This window comes from Brassica napus, chromosome C3 (assembly GCF_020379485.1).
Source record: "Brassica napus cultivar Da-Ae chromosome C3, Da-Ae, whole genome shotgun sequence".
NCBI classification, from domain to species: Eukaryota; Viridiplantae; Streptophyta; class Magnoliopsida; order Brassicales; family Brassicaceae; genus Brassica; species Brassica napus.
In genome coordinates, this window is record NC_063446.1 from 71,242,978 (window position 1) to 71,267,755 (window position 24,778).

Sequence of the window (24,778 nt, forward strand, 5' to 3'; positions counted from 1 at the left end):
AATTGTTTTATTACTAAGATATTCACTTAAAGCCTATTGTTTGACATGCTCTTAGTCTTAACTAATTGTTTGACATGCTCTTAGTCTTAACAAAGAAGATATGATGCTTTAACAATAAAACACTTTTTTATTTCCAAAAACCGTTTTAGTCATTGCAATCATATCTTTATAGAGAGCCCAGTTCTTTAACAAGTCTTTCCAAATCAATAGTAGAGCTTCCTCTTACTTCTGTCGCAGCAAGTGCCTTCTTTCCCATCTCCTTGGCCCGAACACGTAGCTCGCGTCCTTGCTCACCCATAGTTTCAGCTATGACCCGACCTAACTCGTGTGGGTTCGGCACAGTCTTACCCCCTTCACAGACACTAACAGCTACACCTGTATACTCCACCAGCAACTTGGCATCCACAAATTGGTCTGCTTCCATAGGCCAAGCCAAGATCATCGTTCCACTAGCTACCGCTTCCAGCCAGGGCCGGGCCTGACCACAAGCTGGTCAAGCATGGGCTTGGGGCCAATATTCTTATAATCAATTTTAGAGGCCAATTTGGCAAGATTCTTTGTTGGTTAAGTGGATGAATAGGCTGTTTCATTTGTCAATGTCATTGGTTCAAGCCATCTTAATAATATTTTTGGGGCCAAATTTTTTTTGACTGCTTCTAACTTTAGAAAAGTCAGGCACGGCCTTGCTTCCAGCACCGAGTTCCATCCACAATGGCTTAAAAACCCACCAACGGCCACGTGACTCAACACAGCCACCTGAGGAGCCCACCCTCTAACAATCATTCCCCGACCAGCGACCCGATCCTCAAACCCATCGGGTATCGGGTCTGTCTTAGCCACCCAAAAAAACCGGGTCAGACTCTTTTCAAGACCAAGAGCCAAAGCATCACACTGCCCTTTAGTCAACACTTTTTGACTACCGAAACATATGTATAGCACGGATCCATCTGGACATCCGTCAAGCCAACTAAACAAGGCCTTCACGTCTACATTGAGTTCTGATTTTCCCTTGCCTAAACCGACAGAAGAAACCGGACCAACACCAAAAACCCGGTTATGACCCACTTTCAGCTTCAAATACTCCATGTACTCCTCTTCCAGACAGTTGCAAGAATTGAAAATACAACCATGGCTAGAGAAGTTCATGGTCATGTCTCTAACGATATTAACATCTCGCGACAAGGGAGACTGCGGGGTTAAAGGCAAATGCTCTGTTTTGAAAACAGGGGAGCGAGGAAGATCCGAGATGCAGACAGGCTCAGTTTGGTCATAGAGATGACGCTTGTCGGAGACATAATGTACAAGTGAAGCAAAGAACGCTCCAGAACTGAAGAAGGCAAAGCGAGGAACACCGAGATCGTTGGTCCATCCGAGGAAGAAGTCAGAGATGAGAGCAACGGGAGGATTCTGATGAGAACTTAGCCATTTGATGATAGGCTCTCGGAGCTGTCGAAGAGAAGCCATGATATAAGGAGTACAGCCAAGGTCTTTGACGTTCTCAACGCCGGAAGGGCTGTGAGGGAGAGGTAGAGTGACGGCGGAGACGGCGGATGGATGAGCGGAGAGAAGAGGGGAGAGGTGAGGAAGGTTTTTAGGTGTGACGATGATTGAGACAGTGACGTTGCCATGAAGACAGAGTTGATGGGTTAAATCCAGAATAGGAAGCAAGTGGCCTTGTGCTGGATATGGAAACACCATGATATGCGGTTTTAAACGGTTGCGTTTTGACTCCTGAGGTGTAGGCGAGAGCATTTCTCCGGCCATTTACGAGGTTGAGTTTGTTGTGTGATTGGTACGTTCATTGGCATTTTATATGTCTATTCCTAGGGTTTTGGAAACCTAAGATGATTGCAGAAAAAAAAACATCTTTTTATGGTAAAAATATGTATAGTAATAAAATTTATATGTTTCGTTCAGAAAAAAAATTATATGTATTTTGTTTTTTTTTTACATCAAACGGCTAATTATATGTATATGTATTTTGTTTTTTTACATCAAACGGCTAATTATATGTATTTTGTAAAATATTAAAGGTGGTTAACAATATTTATTTTTAGGAATATACTGTACTGCATAAAAGTTAGAAAAATGGACCCCTAAATGTTTACATTATCAAGAGGTTTTAGACATGTTTTTGTTTCGGTAGACATGGCCTTGTAACTACTTTTTTTTTTCCAGAGGTTTTTTTTTTTAATTAATAAAACGGGCCAAGCCCAGAGTACACAGTCCGAGGCCCAAATACATATCAAAAAGGCCAGAGGCCCAAAAGCCTAAAAGTTACAAACGAAACCATTAACCGGGCCGTCGGCCCAAACATTAAAAACCCGTACGACGTCGCACGTCAAGGAAACTGGCTGCTGGACACGTGGGAGAATCTACACCATCAGAACGACACGCGTCGCAACCGCCTCGAATCACCGCCGGAACCACATCACCGCAACTTCATTTCGTCGAAGCTCAGAACCCGTAGAGCCTCCGCCGAAACCACCTCTGTTCTTCCAACTCTGTCTACCCGTCGGAGAGCTTCATCGCTCTTCGAGATCTCATCCAACAAGGCCAAAGCTCCAACACTAGAGAGACAAACAAGAACCACCCGATCCATAATCGAAACCCAAACCCTAAGAACCGCAACGAAATACCTAAAGCCGGCGACCCAAAGCTATGGTAGCATTCACCCCCAGGAGACTAGAGCCGACGACGGCGAAACTGAAGAAGCTTCCACCTCCTGGACACAAGAGCCGGCGGCGACGGAGCTGTGGGTGCCTCCACCTCCCGGAATCGGAACCCAAACAATGAGCGTCTTCACTGCGCCATAACATCCAAGCAACCGCGTTTTCACTCCAAGATCAGAAACACCACGGGTGGTGGTTGGCCAGAGCTTAGATAAGGCAGACGCCGGAGGCGACGGGGAGGAGACAAAGATCGAATAATTTAAGCTGAAGGACGACGGGCTCCGGCGACGGCACGCACGCTCGCGCCGCCCGTACGCCGAACCCAACACTGAGATCTACTTTCTCTCTCTTCTCTCTTTTTACTAGGGATTTTTAGTTCATGGCCTTGTATCTACATTGTGATAATATTTACTAATAACAATTATTCTAGATAGTTAGCAAGAAAAAAAAACAATTATTCTAGATAAAAGTTACGACTAATTTAGATTATTTTCTACCTTTTTGAACGTATATAGCTGTTTTTAATATATATAACTAGGGTCGGCCCGCCATACGGGCGGGATATATCTTATTTGTGATCTAAGTTATTACTTTTTGTAAGATCCCATGGTTTGTGTTTTAGATTTCCATTTGCAAGAAATGTTTATGATAATGATTTTTGTCTTTTAAAAAAATTTAGGTGAAAATGGATTATAAGTGATAAGATATCCTTTGCTTGTTTGCAATAGTTGATTTTGTTGTCCAAAAAATAATAGTTTTTTATATTAAAGAAATATGGCATTGATATGCTTTAAGAGCTTAAAATGGTGTTCATGTTGTTTTCTTTTACAAAAAATTGATCTCAAACTCGATGTGTTATTTGTGGTTTGTAATATTTTGGATTCGGAAGCATTGGGTTGTGGGTAATTTTTTGTGTATATTATAAGAGTAATTATTTTTATGTTGAAATCATAGTCTTTCGACATGCTATTGGAATAGAAGTGATGATTATTTGAAGTTGCATTTCATTAAAAGTATAATGTTATATATAATGCGAAGAAGGTAGTAAACCAAAGCTAATCAAAATAAGAAAACATTAAAACTGGAAAGTGTGAACTGAGTAGTGGTCGATGAGTGTAGGCGCTTGTTAGTCACCGTAAAACCAACTCCAATAACTTCTCTATTTGTTTATAGTAATAACAATCATTGCATCGATTTTCTAGATTATTTAGATGACACTTTTTTGGTGGCATTATAAAGATCATATTAGTTCCATAAAACTTCTTTTTCAATATAGAGATGTCGCACTTGGTATTAAGATATACTATTTTATTAATTTAAGTTGTTGGTTAGGTTGTTTTTAAGTAATTTTTTGTATTGAACTTTTGCTTCCATGACATCATCATGATTGGAGTTGTTATGTCATTTGCAGTTGAGTAATTTGTATCTAACAATTAATGTATATGACTCTTTTTGAGGTTCTCGCCAGCCGTAAGACTCGAATAATTTTCCTTAAAAAAATCTCAACTTTGGCTAGAAATTGGCAATCCAAACATTAGCCATCGAATTGGAAATTTTATTCCTGGGATTCATCGGTCTCATTTCTTAAGTTTATTGTTGGGTGATACTCGGTTATGGGAAAATAAGCTCTATTGTTTGTTAGGAACAAATATGAGCATATATGGACCATTTTTTGCTTGGTCTTACTCTTAAGCATAAGATTTCAGATTACGTGGGAACAGATTCAAAATGATTTCTATGTTCCATTCTAGATCAGCTACCAAGATGTTTTTTCTGTCAAGATTTGGAGGATCGATTGGTATAAATTAGTTTCTTTGAAGAGATCCGAAGCTGCATTCGAACTAATTTAAATATTTTTGTTCTATAAATTTTCCTCAAACAACTAACATACTTTAAAAAAAAAACCCTGAAATACATACTATTTGGATTCCCATTATCGAAAGTACTAAAACATTTACATGGTTTGCAGATATTTTAATCCTATTTATAGCGTAATTTATGTATTTCTTATGCACATTTCTGTATTTTTTTTATTAGTCAAAGATTGTTGTAAAGAAATTTTCATTTTTAATAATTTTAATTTTTTAAATTGTATTTATATAGGTTAGGAAAATATTTACAACCAAATAAATGCGAATAAAATCACTTATAAGATTGCAACAAAACATAGAATCCTATGTTTTGACATATCAACACTTACCATCAATTAGCATCGTTCATTTTCTGTTATTTACTTGATTCATTTTGTTTTATATAAAATTTGATTCTCTAATAAAATATGAGCAGGTATGAGTTATCAGCGGTAGGATGCGTTTATGAGAAAAATAAAAGTTGCTTAGAACATCTTCTAAGCCCCATGTTATATGATGACGTGGCGCAAGGAAAAGAGAGATAACTCACATTTATTATAATAAATATACACATGATAGTAAAATTATTTTTCTAGTTATCTATCTATTTTCTGTAAGTTGGTTATTGGGCTTAGTAAATAACCAAATACTACATTTTCCATGTTTCACAAGTCATCTTTTGTTTTAGATTAATTTTATAAAAACATTTAGACAGTCATTATTTTATAAATTTCTAATTAATGATTGACCAAAAAAATTATAAAGAAACTTCTAAAATATTCCTTATAAATCGGTTTTTACAAAATATTTAATGGATCGGTTTTTACAAAAGATTTAATTTGTGTAAATTTTCATTTATGTTAAGTTAGGTGTGAATATGATTATATTGTCTACACCAAATTTCAATTATTTAACTAATAATGTTCGAATTCTTAGTATTTTTGTCATTTTAATCCTGAATTGTAAGTTTTTTATAGTGTTTTAGGTTTTATATATCAGATTCGATCAGAAGAGAATGAGATATAGTTTTCTATTACCATTGTATCCGGGGTTTTTTTGTGAGGATTTATAAAATAGCGGGGGAATGAGGTTTTTCTGATCTTATTTTCTTATTTGTTTTTTCTTTAACCTGGAACGTATGAGATATAACTGATGTGGGAAACTATTTTCCAAGGTTTCTTTATCGATCTTTGATTTTGTGATATTGGAGAAGTATCTGCGGGTGGGGTTTTTTTTTTTTGATGAAATTTCATATTTATTAATCTATCAAAAATAATAATATTTAAATCAAATACCTATTAGTTACAATGTGTGCTCAAACCACTTTCGAAGACCCTGCCAATTTGTGACCAGTCTTATACCTAAGTGAGGTTATTCTATTTCTCATAGTCTTTGCCATCTACTAAGCCTGCTGCTGTAGTAGTACCTGGAAATCAAAATCATTTAGTGTGGCCGACAGATCAAGAGAGAAAGAGAGAAGAATATATAAACGTACCCTGAAGATTCATCAAAGACATAATCAGATTCCAGGGCTTCAGCTCAAGCTATGAGCAACCACAAGATCAGGCTATAGAGAATCAATGGGTTTGTTGAAGGGATCCACATGCTAAACTTGAGAAATAATGTGTTCAACGCTACTGTCAAGAAGATGATGCAAAGAGTGAGTACTTGAATAACATGCCAAGTGGCTTGCAGTGGATGCCGATCGTCTTTGTCCCAACGAACAGGTGTGAACTGCCACAGTGTCCTTTTCACCTATAAAGAAGTTAAAACTCTCATCAAACACACAACAGCTAGGACCATGTGTATGCATCTTGAGCTTGAACAAAACCTTACTTGCCAATAAGGTTAGGCTGGCGGCTAATGACAACCCACTCATATGTTGGACCATCAAAATTAGCGTATTGTACATTCCAGCCCAAATCCCTACCAACATCAAATTAATATAAAACGTTACTCAGCTCTATATAACAATTAGATCAAAGACATTTTTTTCAGGTTTCTCTTTTCCTGCCTCAACATTGTGTGCAGTTGATGTGACTATGACTGGAAGATAAAACCATCAAGGAAACAAAGGAAGATAATCATAAATTAATGAAATAAGTAACAATAGTTATAGCAATTCTTAAGCAAGATCATGAACAAATATCTACATTTGCTTGTAATGAATAACCTTCTATTTGGTACAAACGGTTCCAAAAACATAAGCACATTCTCAGCTGTTAGTGTATTTTATGGTGGTGCGTTCTCACCTTACTGATCCGAAAAGTGTGAATAATATCAGAAACACATCCAACTTTAGTTTGAAATACAGACGTAAGTTGAAAGTAAATGCAATACCTAAAGATGATTTATAAGAGTATACAACTTGTTGGTTAATATATAAGTTCAGAAGATGATTTAGAAATAACAGGCAAGAAACCAAACCTCTTGTTCAGAACATTTAGCCTTAAGCAAAGCATTTTTGCAAGTAACCTCGTGGTGCAAAGCTTTCACCTGAAACATATCCATTCTTAAACAAAGAAGTGAAGAACTGACAAAACATATGAGCATAGAGCAGTAAGTTCTGGTTGCACCTTGTTTCTAGCAAAATTTATCTCATGTATAAAAATGAATGGTTTTCTTTGGTGCATCGGACCCTGAATTAAACCAAGACATGTGTGCAAACTGTGTATTGCTCCATGTACAACTGGTATCTGCTTACTCAATTGTTTTACTTTTTTATTGATTAAAGACAATACTTTTACATCTCCTGATCTCAAATAAAACCAAAATCAAATCCAGTCAATTTATTTAAGACAATGAGATCGCAAGTTAGAGACTTACAAACCCAGAATGAGATTTCAACCTTCATCAGCCGGCCACTCGGTGCTAAACCGGTTTCTTGAAGATTAAGCTCATCTTTTGAGTTTGAGAGTTAGTGATATCATAGAAACTCTGTCTCATCTTGTGACCAAATGAAGATCTTTTCATCACTCTCTCCTATTTTTTATTCAAGAAGTAAAGACTCAAGTTTCAAAACTGAAACAAACCCAAGAAGTACTTAACTAAAAGAAATTAAAAAGAAAAATTTATTCAAAGAATTATTAGTTATATACAAAAAAATTAGAAACTCCTCTTTTACTGATCTAAGATTAAAGAGAAAAAACTTTAATCTGAATTTCCGAACCTCATGTCGTCAGGGACATCTTAGTTGGCTTGAGCCGAAAGACTACATGTTGTTTGCCAGGCGCTCCGATCGTAGTGGCTAATAACACGGTCAGCTGTTTAGAAAGTTTTGAATTATTAGCAACAGAAGAATGAACTAAAAACTTAGATTGGATCAACGGTCTTGTAATTGTAAAGATCTCCAGAAACTACAGAATCTTGAAGAAAATAAAGAGTCTTACCATGAGATTCAAATCAAGAAGGAAAAATCCGAAGTCAATCTCTATGATGCAAACATGAAGAACACTGAAGAACATGTATCCTTGGATTTGAGCGAATACTTGGTACATTTCGTTGCCGTACGTGCGTTAGGATCTGTGGCAGAAATAAAGTGTGAATCAGATCTCGGCTTTGACTGAAATTTTCCACTTATACATTAAAGATGAAGCGGTAGGAAGAACTGAATTGTAAGGTATATGAAGAGATCGAAACGCTTGGCTTTCTGGTTTCGTAGGCAGCTAATAAGAGATCGGAAAAAGAAGTAGCAAACAGTCGGTGATGTTTTTCTTTTTTAAATCTACGGACACGTGTCAGCGTTTCCTTCCTCTACTTAATGACGTGACACTCTAAGGAGGGGGGAAACACTACTTTATATAATTAGATTTCTAGATAAGTTGCTAACTTTTAGAAAGTACAGGGGGAAAAATCTCGAGATTCACATTTGGTAGTAAGAAAACGCGCAAATATCTCCCCGTGACAGTGAGTGGTTGTGTTATTAAGCTGAAATCAGACGAAATTAAGGGCAAGCGCAGTGACAGTATCAGTAGGATATCTGGTGAATAATAAAACAAGAAAAAAACAAAAGAGAATAAAAAGGAGAGAAATGAAGATACGTCTTTAGTAAGAAAGATTTTGAAAAGTTTTTGAGAAATTCTCAGGACAAAATGACATCATTTTAATGGCTATTGAAAAATTATTGGTATGTTTATTTTATTTTTAATCAATTTTTTTTAAAAAATGTTAAAGCATTAATGAAGAAACTCAGTTGAGTTTATGCGTTTCACCATCTCCGTCTCATCTCTATAATAGAGATCTCTAAAATAGAAAAAAAAAATAGATACGGTGTTTTTGCTCAAATGTTTTCATCTAATATGGGTTGGAGACAGAGGTGTCAACTGGGCGGGCTGACCATGGGTTAGCCCAGTCCAATTCATATTGGGCGGGATATGGATGTGCCCAATTAATAAATGGTCCAACTGGAAAAAAGACCAATTGGTACATGGTTCAATTGGGCGAAAACCAAATGGACAATATGTGTCCATGAACTTCTTAAAACATACTTTCATGAGTTTAACAAAAGAAAGCATAGCTTTACAATTTAACAAAAAAAACAGTTTTATCGTTAAAATAAAAAATTAACGATTTTGACGGAAAACATAATTTCACAATTTTGACGAAAAAATGAATTTCATAAATTTGGCAGAAAAATGCAATTTCTCGGTTTTGGCGAGAAACATAATTTCTCGGTTTTGGCGGAAAACATAATTTCTCGGTTTTGGCGGAAAACATAATTTCTTGGTTTCGGTGGGAAACATAATTTTTCGGTTTTGGCAGAAAAACACAATTTTTCAATTTTGGCTGAAAACGTAATTTCTTGGATTTAGCTGGAAGACCCAATTTTTTGGTTTTGGCAGGAAAACGTAATTTTACGGTTTTGGCAGGTAAACATAATTTTTCGGATTTTGGCGGAAAAACGCAATATCTCGGTTTTGATGGGAAAACATAATTTCTCGGTTTTATCAGGAAAACGCAATTTTCGGTATTGGTGGGAAAACGCAATTTCTCGGTTTTGGCTGGAAAACGCAATTTCTCAGTTTTGGCAGAAAAATGAAATTTCTCGGTTTTGGCGGAAAAATGAAATTTCTCGATTTTGAAAGGAGAACATAGTTTTATAGTTTTGACAAGAAAAAATACTTTTATAATTTTGGAAATTAAACATAATTTAAAAAATTTAAAAATAAAATCTAACTAATAATTGAAAAATAATTATAAATGTTATTGAGTGTCCATGGGCATGCCCATTTGGACATGATCTCTATTAATCTTGGACATTTATTTGGACTATTGTCCAATATTGACCACGTATTACTATCCAAAACTAAAATGATCCAATTGGTCATGTCCAATTGAGCCCTGGCAGACCGTTCGATAGCCCTAGTTTGGAGATGCTCTAGGAAAGAAAAAAGCAAATGACAACTGCAACCTAGCACGTGGTTTTAGAACACGCGCACATGCAGACCCATTGAGAATAACTTTCCTTCTTCTTCTTGGGCCATGTAATGAATTATTAGATTTGCCTGTCAAAATCTTCTTTTGGCCCCTTTTAGCTTAAGAACAAAGTTAGGTTCACCTGAACTTTTAAATTCACTTCTATTTGTAGAATCAATCAAAATGTCACGAAAATAATTAATTAAAAAATATTAAAAATAACTAAAAAAAAAATAATGTTAATTTTAACGACAATGACACCGATAACTAAACGGTAAACCCTAAATCTTAAATTATAAACCCTAAACTTTAAATTCAAAATCCAAACCTTATACCCTAAACCCAAACTGTACTCTAAACCCATATCCTAGACCATAGACCCAAACCGTAAACCTTAAATCCAAAACCTATACCCTAAACCAAATCGTAGATCCAAAACCCAAACCGTATACCGTAAACCCAAATTTTAGACTTAAAATCCAAATCGTAAACGGTAAACCCAAACCTTACACCTAGACACTATAAGGTTTGGGTTTAAGGTCTAGGATTTAGATTTAGGATATATGGTCTGGGTTTATAGTTTGGGTTTAAGGTATACAGTTTGGGTTTAAGGTCTAGGATTTGGGTTTAGGGTATAGGATTTAGTGTTTGAGTTTATGATTTAAAGTTTAGAGTTTAGAATTTAAGATTTAGGGTTTACGGTTTAGCTAGCCGCGTCGTCGTCCGTTATTCTTTTTTAGTTATTTTTAAATTCTAAACGTCACCCTTTATTTAACAATATACCTTTTATGGAAATTGGATTTATGAAATCTGGAAAAAAATCAGCCAAGAAGAAGAAGATGACGCTAGATGAGAGAAGAAAATTAATAAAATTCTCTTATTTGTTAAGATGTGTGATAGAGAATCCAAACCATTGAAAAAACATATAAAATCAATGGCTGAGAATAAATCCCGCCACTTGCCTAGTCTAGTTAGGAAACTACAGATTTACTTTAGAATTGAATTAGTTAAGAATCAGCTTTATTTCTAAAGAAAGTAACCTTGTAGAACAAAGTGACCTACGTTGTAATAAATAAGTAGAAATGTGACCTGCAATGCAAATGTTTCTATAATATAATAACTTGAATGGAGATTCTAGATTCTCGTTTTTGGTTTTTAATTTTTTTTTAATTTTTTTGATTTATTAATACTTAACTTGTTAAATTTTCAAAATTAATCCTATTATTGGTATTATTTATTAAAATGATATTTATTTTAGTAATTTTAAGTTTGTTTTAAAAAAAATTAACTTATAAGTGAAGTTCTTAAAAATAGTAAATAACTTTGAAATTAAATAAATAACTAATCAAACTTTACAGAAATTAAACTATATATTACTTATCTAAGAAGCTCCACTCATACCAAAACCTAACATATACAAATCTAAAGGCATACCTCTCTATCTCTTAATTATATTTCAAACTAACTTACATTATTTTAATTAAGGTCAAAAACATTTTTAAGTGGTCTATGAGATATTTTCTAGATTCACAAAAATTTAATAAGTTAAGTATTAATAAATAAATTTTTTTAAAAAAATAAAAACCTAAAAAACAGAATCTAGTATCACCATTCAAGTTATTGTATTATATATATTTATTGGTTTATAATTGAATTAAATTTTTTAAAATATTTTATTTTATTTTTTATTTTGAAATGTTATTTTTATATTTTTTGAATTTTTTAAAAATAATTGATTTTTTCGAATTTTCTATGTATTTTATTTTTATTTTATTTTTTAAGAAAGAAACCGACACGTGTCACCTCGTTGACTTGGTAAACAAGTAAACCTCTATGATAAAAATGTCACTTTCAAGGTTTAAAATGCTAGTTAATAACGTTCAATGTTTAAAGTGCGAGAATGTGACACTCTTAGGGTTTAAAATGCGATTTTCCCCGATATAAAGTCTTTGTTAATGAATTGTTTGAATTGAACGTTACAGGGGATGATGGTTCTATGGCTAACGGCGATGTTACCACAAGTGAAGCCATCACCGTGTGTAGTATCTACCGTAACCAAGTGCAGTTCTACGGCAGCGACATCTTCTCAGTTGGCTCTTTTGTATTTCGCGTTTGCACTTAGATCGATTGGATCTCGTGGAATCAGGCCGTGTTCTCTAGCCTTTGGTGCTGATCAATTAGACAACAAAGAGAATCCCAAGTACGAGAGTGTTCTTGAGAGTTTCTTTGGTTGGTACTACGCTTCTTCATCGGTTGCTGTCTTGATCGCTTTCACTGTCATTGTTTACATTCAAGATCATTTGAGATGGCGAATAGGGTTTGGAGTCCCAGCGATTCTCATGCTACCCGCGGGTATCTTGTTTGTTTTGGCGTCTCCTCTCTATGTTAAACGCAATGCGACCGAGAGTTTGTTCACTGGTTTGGCTCAAGTAGCTGTTTCAGCTTACGTGAACAGGAAGTTAATGTTACCGGGTCAGAATGACTCATATGGCTGTTATTACCACCTGAACGATTCTGAACTTAAAGCTCCAAGTGACAAATTGAGGTAATATAAAATTAATTTGTATTATATATATCTGAATAATAGAATGATTTTTTATGTAAAAAAAACTTATACATCGTTTTTGATGGGTTTAAGGAGTTTTGACAAAATATTGCAATTAATTAGGTTTTTGAATAAAGCTTGTGTATCAAGCAACCAAGAGGAAGACATTGGTGCTGATGGTTTGGCCTTAAACCCATGGAGGCTCTGTACAAAGGACCAAGTTGAGGAACTCAAGGCTTTGGTCAAGGTGATACCTGTATGGTCCACGGGGATAATGATGTCTATAAACGTGAGCCAGAACTCGTTTCAGTTGCTTCAAGCTAACTCAATGGATAGACGTTTGAGCGACCATTCAACCTTCAAAATCCCACCTGGATCTTTTGGCATGTTCACAATCATAGCCCTAATAGCATGGGTGGTTCTCTACGACCGTGCAATCCTCCCATTAGCTTCCAAGATCCGAGGCAAACCGGTTAGAATCAATGTCAAGATCAGAATGGGGTTAGGTCTATTCATATCCTTCCTAGCAATGGCGGTTTCCGCAACTGTCGAGCATTACAGAAGGAGAACCGCAATAAGCCAAGGACTTGCAAACAACGCCAACGGGATAGTGAACATCTCAGCGATGTGGCTCGTACCGCAGTATGTGCTTCACGGTTTGGCAGAGGCCTTAACCGGGATAGGACAGACGGAGTTTTTCTATACCGAGTTTCCTAAAAGCATGTCTAGCATTGTGGCTGCCTTGTTTGGTCTAGGAATGGCAGTGGCTAATATATTGGCTAGTGTGATCCTCAATGTGGTCAAGAATAGCTCAAAGAAGGGTGGAGAGAGCTGGATTGAAGATAATATCAACAAGGGTCATTATGATTATTACTATTGGGTTTTAGCCATCTTGAGCTTCGTTAATGTCATTTATTACATAGTGTGTAGCTGGTCGTATGGTCCCGCGATGGACCAGTTGAGGAATGATAAGGTTAATGGTGTGAGAGGAGAAGAACAAGAAGAAGCTGTTAAATTAAACTAAAGATGCATGGTGTGTGTTATATAATCTAATATATTTGTATACATGTAATTATAATTATATATATTTGGATTTGGATTTAGGAAAGTGAGGATTATCTTAGTAGGTGTGTATTATTCCTTAGAGAAGCCACTACTGGTGTGTATGCCTAAGAGCATATGCAATGGTGAGGTTCACCAATGAATCTTTAGGAATATTTTAGTAATATTTTTTTTTTTTTTGGTTTTTGTTTGAATAGTTAAGGATTCGAATCAAACTGATCGTCCAATGGTGTTTCCGAAGATAAAATCCTTAGGAAAAAAATTTTAAATTGAAATTGAAATTTTATTAATTGCATGATTAAAAATAAAGATACAATGATTAAATATAAAGATATAAAGATACACTAATTATTAATCTTCATCACCAAATTTCTTCCAAATATTTTCGATTAAATCATTCTTCAATCGTTCATGCATATACTCATCACGAAGATCATTCCGATTGGGAAACATATTATTCAGATTTGTAGGCCTCTTGGTTTCCACCTGTGAACTTCTGGTGACGTCTCCTTCTTCAAATTCAGATATATCGTACCGCATGTATCCATCTCGTTCATTTTCAACTATCATATTGTGTAGTATGTTACATGCTCTCATAGCCTTTCCTATCTTTTCTTTGTTCAATGTATGAACCAGGTTTTTGACAATCGCAAATCGAGCTTGCAATACTCTAAAAGCCCGCTCCACATCTTTTCGGGCTGCTTCTTGAACTTTAGCAAATAACTCTTGTTGAGGAGTTTGAGGGAGGGTGATAGATTGGATAAATGTTGACCATTTTGGATATATACCGTCTGTGAGGTAGTACGCCAACTTATACATGTGTCCGTTGACCATGTACTTTACCCTCGGAGCTCGACCTTCTAAAATGTCATCAAAAACAGGAGACCGATCGAGGACATTAATATCGTTTAAGGTACCTGGAGGACCGAAAAAAGCGTGTCATATCCAAAGATCTTGTGAAGCTACAGCCTCTAAGACAATTGTCGGTTTTTCTGATCCTCGTGCGTATTGTCCTTTCCAAGCGGTCGGGCAATTTTTCCACTCCCAGTACATACAGTCAATGCTCCCGACCATCCCAGGAAACCCTCGTTTCTCTCCAATATCGAGTAGTCGTTGAAGATCCTCCGGTGTGGGTCGTCGTAGATAGTCATCTCCGAATTACTGTATTATTCCGTCAGTGAAATTATGTAAACACGAAAGTGCAGTGGTCTCACCAAGTCGGAGATATTCGTCAACCGTGTCAGCCGCAGAACCATAAGCAAGCATACAAATTGCTGCCGTACATTTTTGTAGTGCAGAAAGACCGAACCTCCCGGTTGCATCTCTTCTTTGCTGAAAGAATGGAATGTTCTCTGATAGCCCATGGACAATACGCAAGAATAAGTCCTTATTCATGCGGAAACGGCGTCTGAATAATTGTGACGAGAATGTCGAATCTTCGCTGAAGTAGTCATTCCATACGCGGTCTTGTCCTCCTTCACGGTTTTGTTCAATATAAGCACGGCTCCTTTGGTTACTGGTTTGGGCCTCGGCTATGTTGGTGAATGTATCTTCGAAGATTTCTTCGAAAACTTCGTCAAATCTTTCTTCGAAAACTTCGTCAAATCTTTCTTCGAAAACTTCGTCGGATGAAGATGACGACATTTTAAGATATCCTGCTTCAAAAAATAAGAAGTTTTTTAATCTATAAGTTTTTTAATCTATAACTTCTTTTTTTTGTATTACTATAAAATTATGTATAGTTTTTTTTATCTATAACTTATTTTTTTTATTACTATAAAATAATAATTAATTTAATTTGGTATGTAAATATTTTATAGAAAACACATACGTTAATAGAAGCATACAGGAAATAATTATGATGTTTATACCATCAAACACATACGTAAGACCACAATGTAATAAACAAAAGCAGCAACCAGACAACAACTTTGGAGAAGTTACCTAAAGAGAAGCAAACTTCTTCGATTACACTTCGAGTTTGTAGCAACAAAATTACAACTTTGGATTACAACAAAAGGAGACAAATTTGATAGAGAGGAAACACAACAAAAGAGATATCTAATTCCGCAAGCAAAGACTGATACTTATACAACCTCAATGCACCACCCGTGACTCTGGTCACTTGAGGAAAACAACAAAAAACTTCGCAACTCCAAATACACCCGTGACTTGGTTCACATGTCCTCTTTGTTGAACCTGAAACAAGGCAAAGACAAGAGTTAGTAAAGAATAAAAGCAACGCGCACATGTAACAAATACTTCGAACATCTAACTACTCAATGCGCACATGTAACAACTACTCGAGCATACCTCTTACGAACATTAATACCTTAATAGCATCATAACATCTCAGACATGAGTTTCAGTTTTAGAGATTCTTCCATCTCAAATAGTAGATCTTTTTTGGCAAGTAAACGTTCAAGAATTTTTTGTTTAGAGAGTTTTCCTTTCATTTCCATGATGGCCTGTAGCTGTGACATATTTTCTTCTTTGCCACTCTTCTTCCTCTTACCAGCAGCTTTAGCAGCTTTCACACCAACTGGTCTGGCTTCAGGTTCGGGTACTTCATCTTCTGTATCAACGTCAACCACTTGTTTGCGCTTCTCCTTCCCACCGTCTTTAACCATATAGGTCGTGCACCATTTCTTGTCATGCCTCAGCTCCCTCCACGCATGTTCGAGGCTGAACTTGTGCTCGTAAATGTTGAAGAATGAGTCGAGGGCAGCTTTCATCACATCATCATCATTTTGACCACTTCTCTGCCCCCTCAACGCCGCATCATAGCATCCTGCAAACTTACAGACTTGCTCGTTAATCCTAGCCCACCTCTGCTTGGCTGGACGAAGCTCTCTAGGTACTGTCCCAACCAGTTGAGGGCTTGCGTTGTAGTAGTCAACAATTCTCTTCCAGAAACGTTCAGCTTTCTGGTCACAGTTGACTACGGGGTCTTTGCTGGTGTTAAGCCACGCACCAATGAGGATTTTATCCTCAATCGGAGACCATTTCCTCCGCTCTTTGCTAGCAAACTCGACACTAGGCTGGACATGAGACTCGGAACTAGGCTGGACAGAAGACTTGACACTAGGCTGGACAGAAGACTCGACACCAGGGTGGAAACCATACTCATCAGGACCTTGGCTACCGAACCAAGCAGGTTCGGGTGACTCAAGGTCAACTGAAAATTGACTATACATTAGATTAACAAACCCAGTTCTGGTATCATGTTTAGATGATGGTATGTGTTACTCTATTAGCAACACAGACACTTAAGTAAGCGATAGAAAGTAAACTAGCATTTAGGTTCGGAGTAGTTAGGCAGATAGAAAGCAAACAAGCATTTACCACCACTCAAATCAGACTATTAAAGCATGACCAGTATAGTTAAATTTTATTACTGAAACAAAAAAGAGTGAAAGTATTGTACCTATGAAGCCCATCTCGAGTTCAGACACTGTTATTTAAATCCTCCGAAGCTCTTCCTTGAAAGACATAAGATAAAACAGTTAACAATTTTAATTTGGTGTCAAAGATATTATCTAAATAAGGAATGAAACTTACTAGCCCATTACGATGACCAGTATTACCAAGACCAGTAGAAAAACTCCCTTTGCAACCCATATTTAACCACTGATTTCTTCTTAGTTAACACACCCACGATCTTCTCTAGCTTAGCCACCTTCTGGTCACTCTCAAAGAATTGATCCTTGATCATCCTAAGTTGTGTATGCATTTCACCAAGCTCTTCTTGAATCGCCACATCCCACCATTTCCAGATGTGGCAGTCTCCATCGTCAACGTTGTCGCAGGAGAAGTACCTCCTTCCTGGATCTTTAGTAGTGTACGACGTTGCAACAACAGGCTCACTACCGCAATAGCATGTCCTCGGGATCCCTTCATCAGCCTCAGGTTCCGGTGGGTACTGATCCGCCTCTGCAATTGTGTAGCTACTCTCACCTTCATTCGCGTAGAGATCAGCTTCTGCTCAAAGTAAAGGGGTCATGTCAAACTCGTCTGATGAAGAAGGCTGAGTGTAGCTATAGTCTTGTCCCATGGTTCGTTGGCCTGCAAAAAAAAAAAACAGAAACTTTGTTAGCGAAGAAGAAAACAAAACATTAAGAACACAAAGCAACAAAAGAGACTAAAGATTAAGAACACATTAAGTAATGAGTTTAAGTACACATTAACTTAGATTGAAAAGCAACTAAACAGTTTACCAGATACACATAAAGCTAACAGAGGGATTGAGTAATTAGTTTTCGAGCTAAAGAGAAAACAAGATAAGCAACAGCAAACCATACAGATACGTTTTGTATAAGGCAAACACATACAAAACCCGAGTATAAGAAAACAAATCGATGTCGAATCTTCGCTGAAAACGATTGGTGTTTCGAAACCGTAAGAACAAACTAGAAGATCGTTTGAAACCGAAAATGAATTGAAACACTAACTACATCGATTGAAACCGAAAACGAAAACGAATTGAAACCGAAAACGAGTAATGAGTTTTCGAGCAAACTAAATCGATTTAAACCGAAAACGAATTGAAACCCTAACTACAAACCAAAAGATCCCCAGTTGAAAACGATTTGAAAACGAATTGAAAACCAGAAAATTTTTGAAACCCTAAATCGAAGAAATCCCCAAATCGATTCAAACGGAAAAACGAACAACAAGGAAGCTAACCTATCCTTAAATCTACCACAGAAGAAGGCTATTTACCTTTGAAGATCACGGAAGAAGACGATCAACGACGAAGAGAAATCGCCTTTTCGTCTCGAGCTCTGATTTTTTTTTTCTCGCCTACCGTCGCGAATGAATTTTTTTTCACAAAACCGAACACAATAGCTCACCGAGCCAACCATCAGACGCCACGTGCACAAGGACTTGATCCTTCTACCCCTTATTTACGGACTGATCCGTCATAATCTTAGCCCAATTATCAATATTATATTCCATTTGGGCTAAGGACTTGGGCTACGGACTCGTCCTGAACCGCCGTTGCAGATGGTCTAAGTTGCTAACTCACACCATTAAATTTATTACTTAATCTATATGACACTTTGATTGGTATTAGAAGAAGAGGTGAATTTAAAGTTCACCCTAGGAGGTGAACCTAAGTTTTGTTCCCATTTTAATTATTTTCAGTCCAGTTTATTTATTTTCTACCTATTAGACAAATTATAAATCTCTTTACTTAACAAACCATTTTTGCTGGTATTTATTGAGAAATACCAGCAACGTATAAGTTACATTTCAGCTACTTCACTATCGCCTTTGTTCCATATAAAAAATGCAAAACCAAATATATAGTCGACATAAAAAAAGTTTTGGAATATTTTGTCAACAATGATTCATGTAGATCAAATTTCATCGGTCAGACTATCTCTAATGGAACTCTATTTTGTTTATTATAAATTATACTAAAATAGAGTAATTCTATTATAGAGTAATTTTTGCTTCGATGATATTAATCTATAATAGAATTAATCTATTATAAAGTAAAATATAGAGTAATATCACTTTTCCACTCCAAATATAGAGTAAAATATGACATTCCTCTATATTTCACTATATAATAGAGTAACACCATTGGAACAAAAGTTACTCTATAATAGAGTTATTCTATTTTAGCGTAAATTATAGAGAAAAAAATAGAGTCATATCGGAGATACCTTAGAGAAACCATTTTAGAAATTTTATGTTACTAGGATAAGACCTGCGCCTTGCGCAGGGCGAGTTTATTTCTATATATTATCGATAATTTTTTTTTATATATTTGATAATTTTATTTATATATATACAATATTTTTTGTTGTTATTATATAATTTCTTTCCGATGGATTAGATCAATTTTTATTAAAAATGATGGAACAAAACTATAATTAATACATCATGGGTTGATCGGATTGGACATTAAACAAATTATGACATAAAAACCTTATTTTTTCCATCGAACACATTTTTGAAAAAAGTGAACAGTATTGTTTTCACAGTTGAATTATTTTAACTTTTATCTTCCATATGGTTTTGAAAGCTTTCAAATCAACCATCGAATTGATACATGTCATTTTAATGTTTTTAGTCGTATACTTAAGGAAAACTTACATTTTTGTAATTTAAAGTTGTTTTAAAAAATTCAAAATATAACATATAAGAAAAAATCTAACATATAAGAAAAATATTACATATACGGTGTCCTCATTTTTGTATTTTAAAGTCGTTTTAAAAAAAATATAATATATTAGGTTTCCTCATTTTTGTAATTTAATGTCATTTTAAAAAATTCCAAATATAACATATAAGAAAAAATCTAATTTTTTTATTATATGGTTAATGTGATTTTTTATTTTTTTTAATAATATAAAATTAAACAAAAATGAAGAATGATGCAAAAATTGTTATCAAATCTTTATTATTCATAATCATTAATTGTCATATATATGTAAATCATATTAGGTAATTCCGTAGCTTTTATTTAAGGAAAGAATACACAATTTTTATATTTTAGGTTAAACAAATTATGACATAAAAACCTTATTTTTCCCTCGAAGACATTCTTGAAAAAAGTGAACAGTATTGTTTTCACAGTTAAATTATTTTGACTTTTATCTTCCATATGGTTTTGAAAGCTCTTAAATCAACCATCGAATTAATATATGTCATTTTAATGTTTTTAGTCGTATACTTAAAGAAAACTTACATTTTTGTAATTTAAAATCGTTTTAAAAAATTTCAAAATATAACATATAAGAAAATTCTAATATATAAGAAAAATATAACATATAAGGTGCCATCATTTTTGTATTTTAAAGTCATTTTTAAAAATATATATAACATATAAGGTTTCCTCATTTTTGTAATTTAAACTCATTTTAAAATATTCAAAATATAACATATAAGAAAAAATCTAATTTTTTATTATATGGTTAATGTGATTTTTTAATTATTTTTAATAAAATAAATTTAAACAAAAATGAAGAAGGATGCAAAAATTGTTATCAAATCTTTATTATTCATAATCATTAATTGCCGTATATATGTAAATCATATTAGGCAATTCCGTAGTTTTTATTTAAGGAAATAATACACACTTCTTATATTTTAGGTTAATATAATGTTCTCTAGTGTTATATAATTATGAAATATTGTGACACTATTAGATTAAACTATAGTTTATATTAGATGTTTTAAAATTCTTTGAAATGAGATTTAGAAGGCATTTAGAGTGCCACCTAGAATTTGAGATTTTTTTAATTAATACAAAATTAAGGTTCTAATTGTTCAAATGCTTCCCAATTAATATATAGGGGATATTCCACTTATAAATCTCAGCCCATATTTTCATTAGGTCTATTCTATAAATGTTACACAAACACATTTAAACCGTTTCGTTTTGAGTCATGCGGTTTCAACAAGAGCATTTCCCCGGCAAATATGCTTAGTAAATAAAATTCATTATGTATTTTGTAAAAAATATAGTAAAAGTTGGTTAATAATTTTTTCTTAATATGTGAGTTATAAACGTGAAATAGATTTACAAACTCAAGAAAATAGCACTAACAATACTTATTTTTAGGAATATACTGTACTAAATGAAACTTAGAATAATTAATCCCTAAAAGTTTGCATTATCAAAGAGGGTTTAGACATATTTTTGTTTCGGTTTTGTTTCATTAGACATGACCTTGTATCTAGATTTTGATAATGTTTACTAATTACAACTATTCAAGATATAAGTTATAACTAATTTAGATTATTTTTTACCTTTTTGAACGTATACAGCTGCTTTCAATATATATATATATAATGAACTATTCTATATTTATTTCTCTGTTTTTATATATAATTAAACCTATTGAAAGTTATAATATATCTCGAGATTCAAATTTTGTATTAAGAAAACGTGCAAATATAATAGAATTGTTACCACAAGTTGACAAAAAAAAAAAGAATAGAATTGTTACAAGAAAACCTAGTAGCTCTCTCCCGTGACAGTGTAGTGAGTGGTTGTCTAATCGAGCTGAAATCAGTCGAAACTAAGAACGAAAAGAGCATAGGACAATCCATGCACGTGGCTTTAGGGCACTCGCAGAGGCAGACACACTCTCATGGCACGTCGGTTAACTTCATGATTTCCTACCTTTTTTAAAGAATGAGTAGCTTTCAACATGTTTTCTCTATCTATCGTGAATACATTTGGATTTTGTTATGTTTTTATTCACAGGAAAATAAAGATTTAACGCAGGTGTAAGCCATGAAAGTTGAATGCATAACTTAGTCTACGGTTGCTTCGTTTATTAGATGTGTAAACGATATATATTTTCAAGAATTGGTATATTCTAACTCAGGTGTAAGCAATGAATCTGAAATATTTAAGTTGTTAGAGAATTATATTCCAAAATTGTAAATCATCTATTTGATACTTGATAGAATTATAGTATTATATGATTTTTAAAGCCATATAAGTTATGTTGATTAAATATAACTCAGATACAATTCGATAAACTGAAGTTAAATTCGAAAAACAGAGTTAGACAAGATTGTAAAACTAACCTCTGTTTTGTGTCATCGATGATCTTGTTCAAAGCTATAACAGAGAAATCTGATATATGAACACTGATTTCCAGTATGTTGCTTCTCGGATTCAATCGATTTGTTGTTCTCGAGAAGCGCCCATGATTTTTTTTTTTTAAAAGAATAAAACAGTGGTCAGTTTAACATATACGAAATCAAAAGAACGAAGATTATATGGTTAAGAAATGAAATCACCTGCACTTGGGAGACAATCAACAGAAATCACCTGAAACCATATCCCCATTTTTATCGCGTAGATACTTTCTCCTTCGACATTTTTTGTTGTGCGTGCTTTTGGGAAAGATGCATAGATCACTGCTGATTTGGAAGGGGCATAGCCATAAAACCAAAAAGCCGAAATATTTCTTGAACCGAAGAATATGCAATGGACAAAAATATAGTGCTCTTTGATAAACAAAAGAATTAAACTATATATTCTAGAAAATCATAGACCAAATGCGAAAAACAGGCCAAAACAATCTTAATATTTTCTTGGCAAAACATGTCATATTAAGTGACTATCCTAGCAATATATCAATATCAAGTTATGAATGAATAATGGCGGATCTAGAAATTGTTTTTATCAGGGGCAAAATTTAAATTTCAAAACATTATTTAATAAATCTGCAGAGGCAGTTCTAAAATTTGGTAAACAATTATACTAAAATTAGAAATGCCATAGGGGGCAACTGGCCCATCCAAAATGTGAGTAGCTTCTCCCATGTGCATGGGCATTTTCTTTAAAAATTGTGAGCTTTCAAAAACAAATTATGTTTATCCTGAGGATAAGTGAAGAAAGAAGTATTGTCGACTCTGATATGTTTACTGGTACTGAGATAAGGTCATATCAAACGTTCGGATCTATATAACAAAACCAGAATATAGTAAATTAGTAATGGTTACATAGCTAACTAATTCATTTTTGGAAAATTTTAAATGTACCAGATCATCAATCAACCAATTGTTTACTCTCAAATCAGAGAAAGTGAACAGCAACCGATGAAGAATGTTGCCTAACCAGTCTTGATAATTTGACATCCCTTCTATGATCTGAGCACATGAAAGCAAAAGGGTCCTCAAATCAGGTATCTCTTTCACATAACTGTTACCGCTACCAGCTTGTTTCTGTCCACGGGGTTCACTCGCATGTGCATGCTGCTCATCTTTATGACTTGATGAAGCTTGGGAAGGTTCCTTTTGGAAAATTTCGTGAAGAAAGCATATATGATTCTCCCCAGGCAGGCCAAATAACAGAATCTTATCAAACATATGAGATAGCTCAGTTAAATTGACATAAACAGTTGGCTGCTTTTTACTTCTTTCTTCCGCCAAATTTTCATCTTCATGCAAATGGCCTCTCTCCGGTCAATCTGGAAAGAACAGTGTCATTCTCCTTAAGATGATTTGCTCTGGATCAGAAAAGTCGGGATGTGAGGCACTCACTTGCTTTCTCCACATCTTCCAAACCTCATTAAATGGGTTTTTATGATGTATTTCATCTTTTTATGGGTTTCCAAACCAAAACAGGTTCATTCAGTCTCAGAAACTTCTTAGAAGCCTCTTTCTCCATGGTAGTTCTTCCCATTTAAATTGTACAATGTTCCGTTTTAGACAATGGACTTGTGCTTAATGCTCAGATCTATATCTCCGTGACCTTGAAGATTCCCTTCCAAACTAGAGCTCAAATTGCGTGTTTGTTTTTCTATCTTTACAGCAACTTGCTTCCCGTTATCTGCACAAGTATACAATATCAAACACAAACATATGTCAATATATAGACAAATCTTAATACTTTTCATAATCATTATTTGCTGAAAACTTAGGAGGCAACAGAAGATTAAAGTGTTGGAATTCATACCTATTTATAATTATTTATAAATCAACCTATGAATTTAGTTGTCTAGAATCTCATGTCAATACTGAAATAAACTTAGATCTTAGAGTTTCGAATATACCTGGTTATTCGCAGCGGAAAGATGAATAAACCAAGTCGAGATTTCAAGCACTCCAAACGTCGTGCCTCTACCGGTATCCACACGCACACAAACTGGATCGATACGGGATGCTAGTGCCGTCGAGATCAAATCTCAAAGAACTTGACAAACTCTTTTGTCTCTTTTGCTATTAGGGTTTCACGTGAGATGTGTTGATGCTCAAAACATCACGGCACATGTTTATATAATGAACAAGTGATTAACCTAATTCATTAAAGGGCCAGGCCCATGCATGCACGTGATGGTCAAATGATAATTAATTATCATTATCATGTATATACATCTTTATGTATATCTTATAATATATATCATATATATATTATTCCTAAAACCTAATATATGTCATTGATCCAGTTTACTTAGGTATGTGACCCTGTAGGATCATATAATATTAGTAATAGATTCTCAATCTATAGATTATAAGCGGTTTCTAGCAAAACATTATAACCACCTAATTTTATACGATTGTCGAACCTCGACTTACGACTTTAACAAGAGTAAGTACAAATGATTTTAGGACATTCCCAACAATCTCCCACTTGTACTAGAATCATCTATTCTTATAATCCCTTTGTCTCTATATCTCGATCTCAGCATAAGGCAAGAACTTGTGTCATCCTTATTAAGCTAGATCACGTTTATCGAACTCTGATTTATACTGAT

At 34.6% G+C, this 24,778-nt stretch overlaps 3 protein-coding genes across 3 annotated transcripts; 1 reads left to right on the forward strand and 2 right to left on the reverse strand.

Annotated features, from left to right (window-relative positions):
• Positions 1-107: 107 nt before the first annotated feature.
• On the reverse strand, positions 108-5,087 carry LOC106427486 (UDP-glycosyltransferase 89A2-like). Its single transcript, XM_048750527.1, has 2 exons — positions 697-5,087; positions 108-478 (listed from the first exon to the last, which is right to left on the reverse strand). The coding sequence occupies exons 1-2, from the start codon at positions 1,762-1,764 to the stop codon at positions 167-169; spliced, it is 1,380 nt and encodes a 459-aa protein (XP_048606484.1). The 5' UTR covers positions 1,765-5,087; the 3' UTR covers positions 108-166.
• A 6,210-nt stretch (positions 5,088-11,297) lies between these two features.
• LOC106359490 (protein NRT1/ PTR FAMILY 1.1-like) lies at positions 11,298-13,583 on the forward strand. The gene is made up of 2 exons (XM_013799177.2): positions 11,298-12,482; positions 12,606-13,583. Exons 1-2 carry the CDS (start codon positions 11,923-11,925, stop codon positions 13,504-13,506), a joined length of 1,461 nt encoding a protein of 486 aa, XP_013654631.2. The 5' UTR covers positions 11,298-11,922; the 3' UTR covers positions 13,507-13,583.
• A 1,119-nt stretch (positions 13,584-14,702) lies between these two features.
• On the reverse strand, positions 14,703-15,188 carry LOC125583368. Its single transcript, XM_048750211.1, has one exon. The coding sequence runs from the start codon at positions 15,186-15,188 to the stop codon at positions 14,703-14,705; it is 486 nt and encodes a 161-aa protein (XP_048606168.1).
• Positions 15,189-24,778: the final 9,590 nt, after the last annotated feature.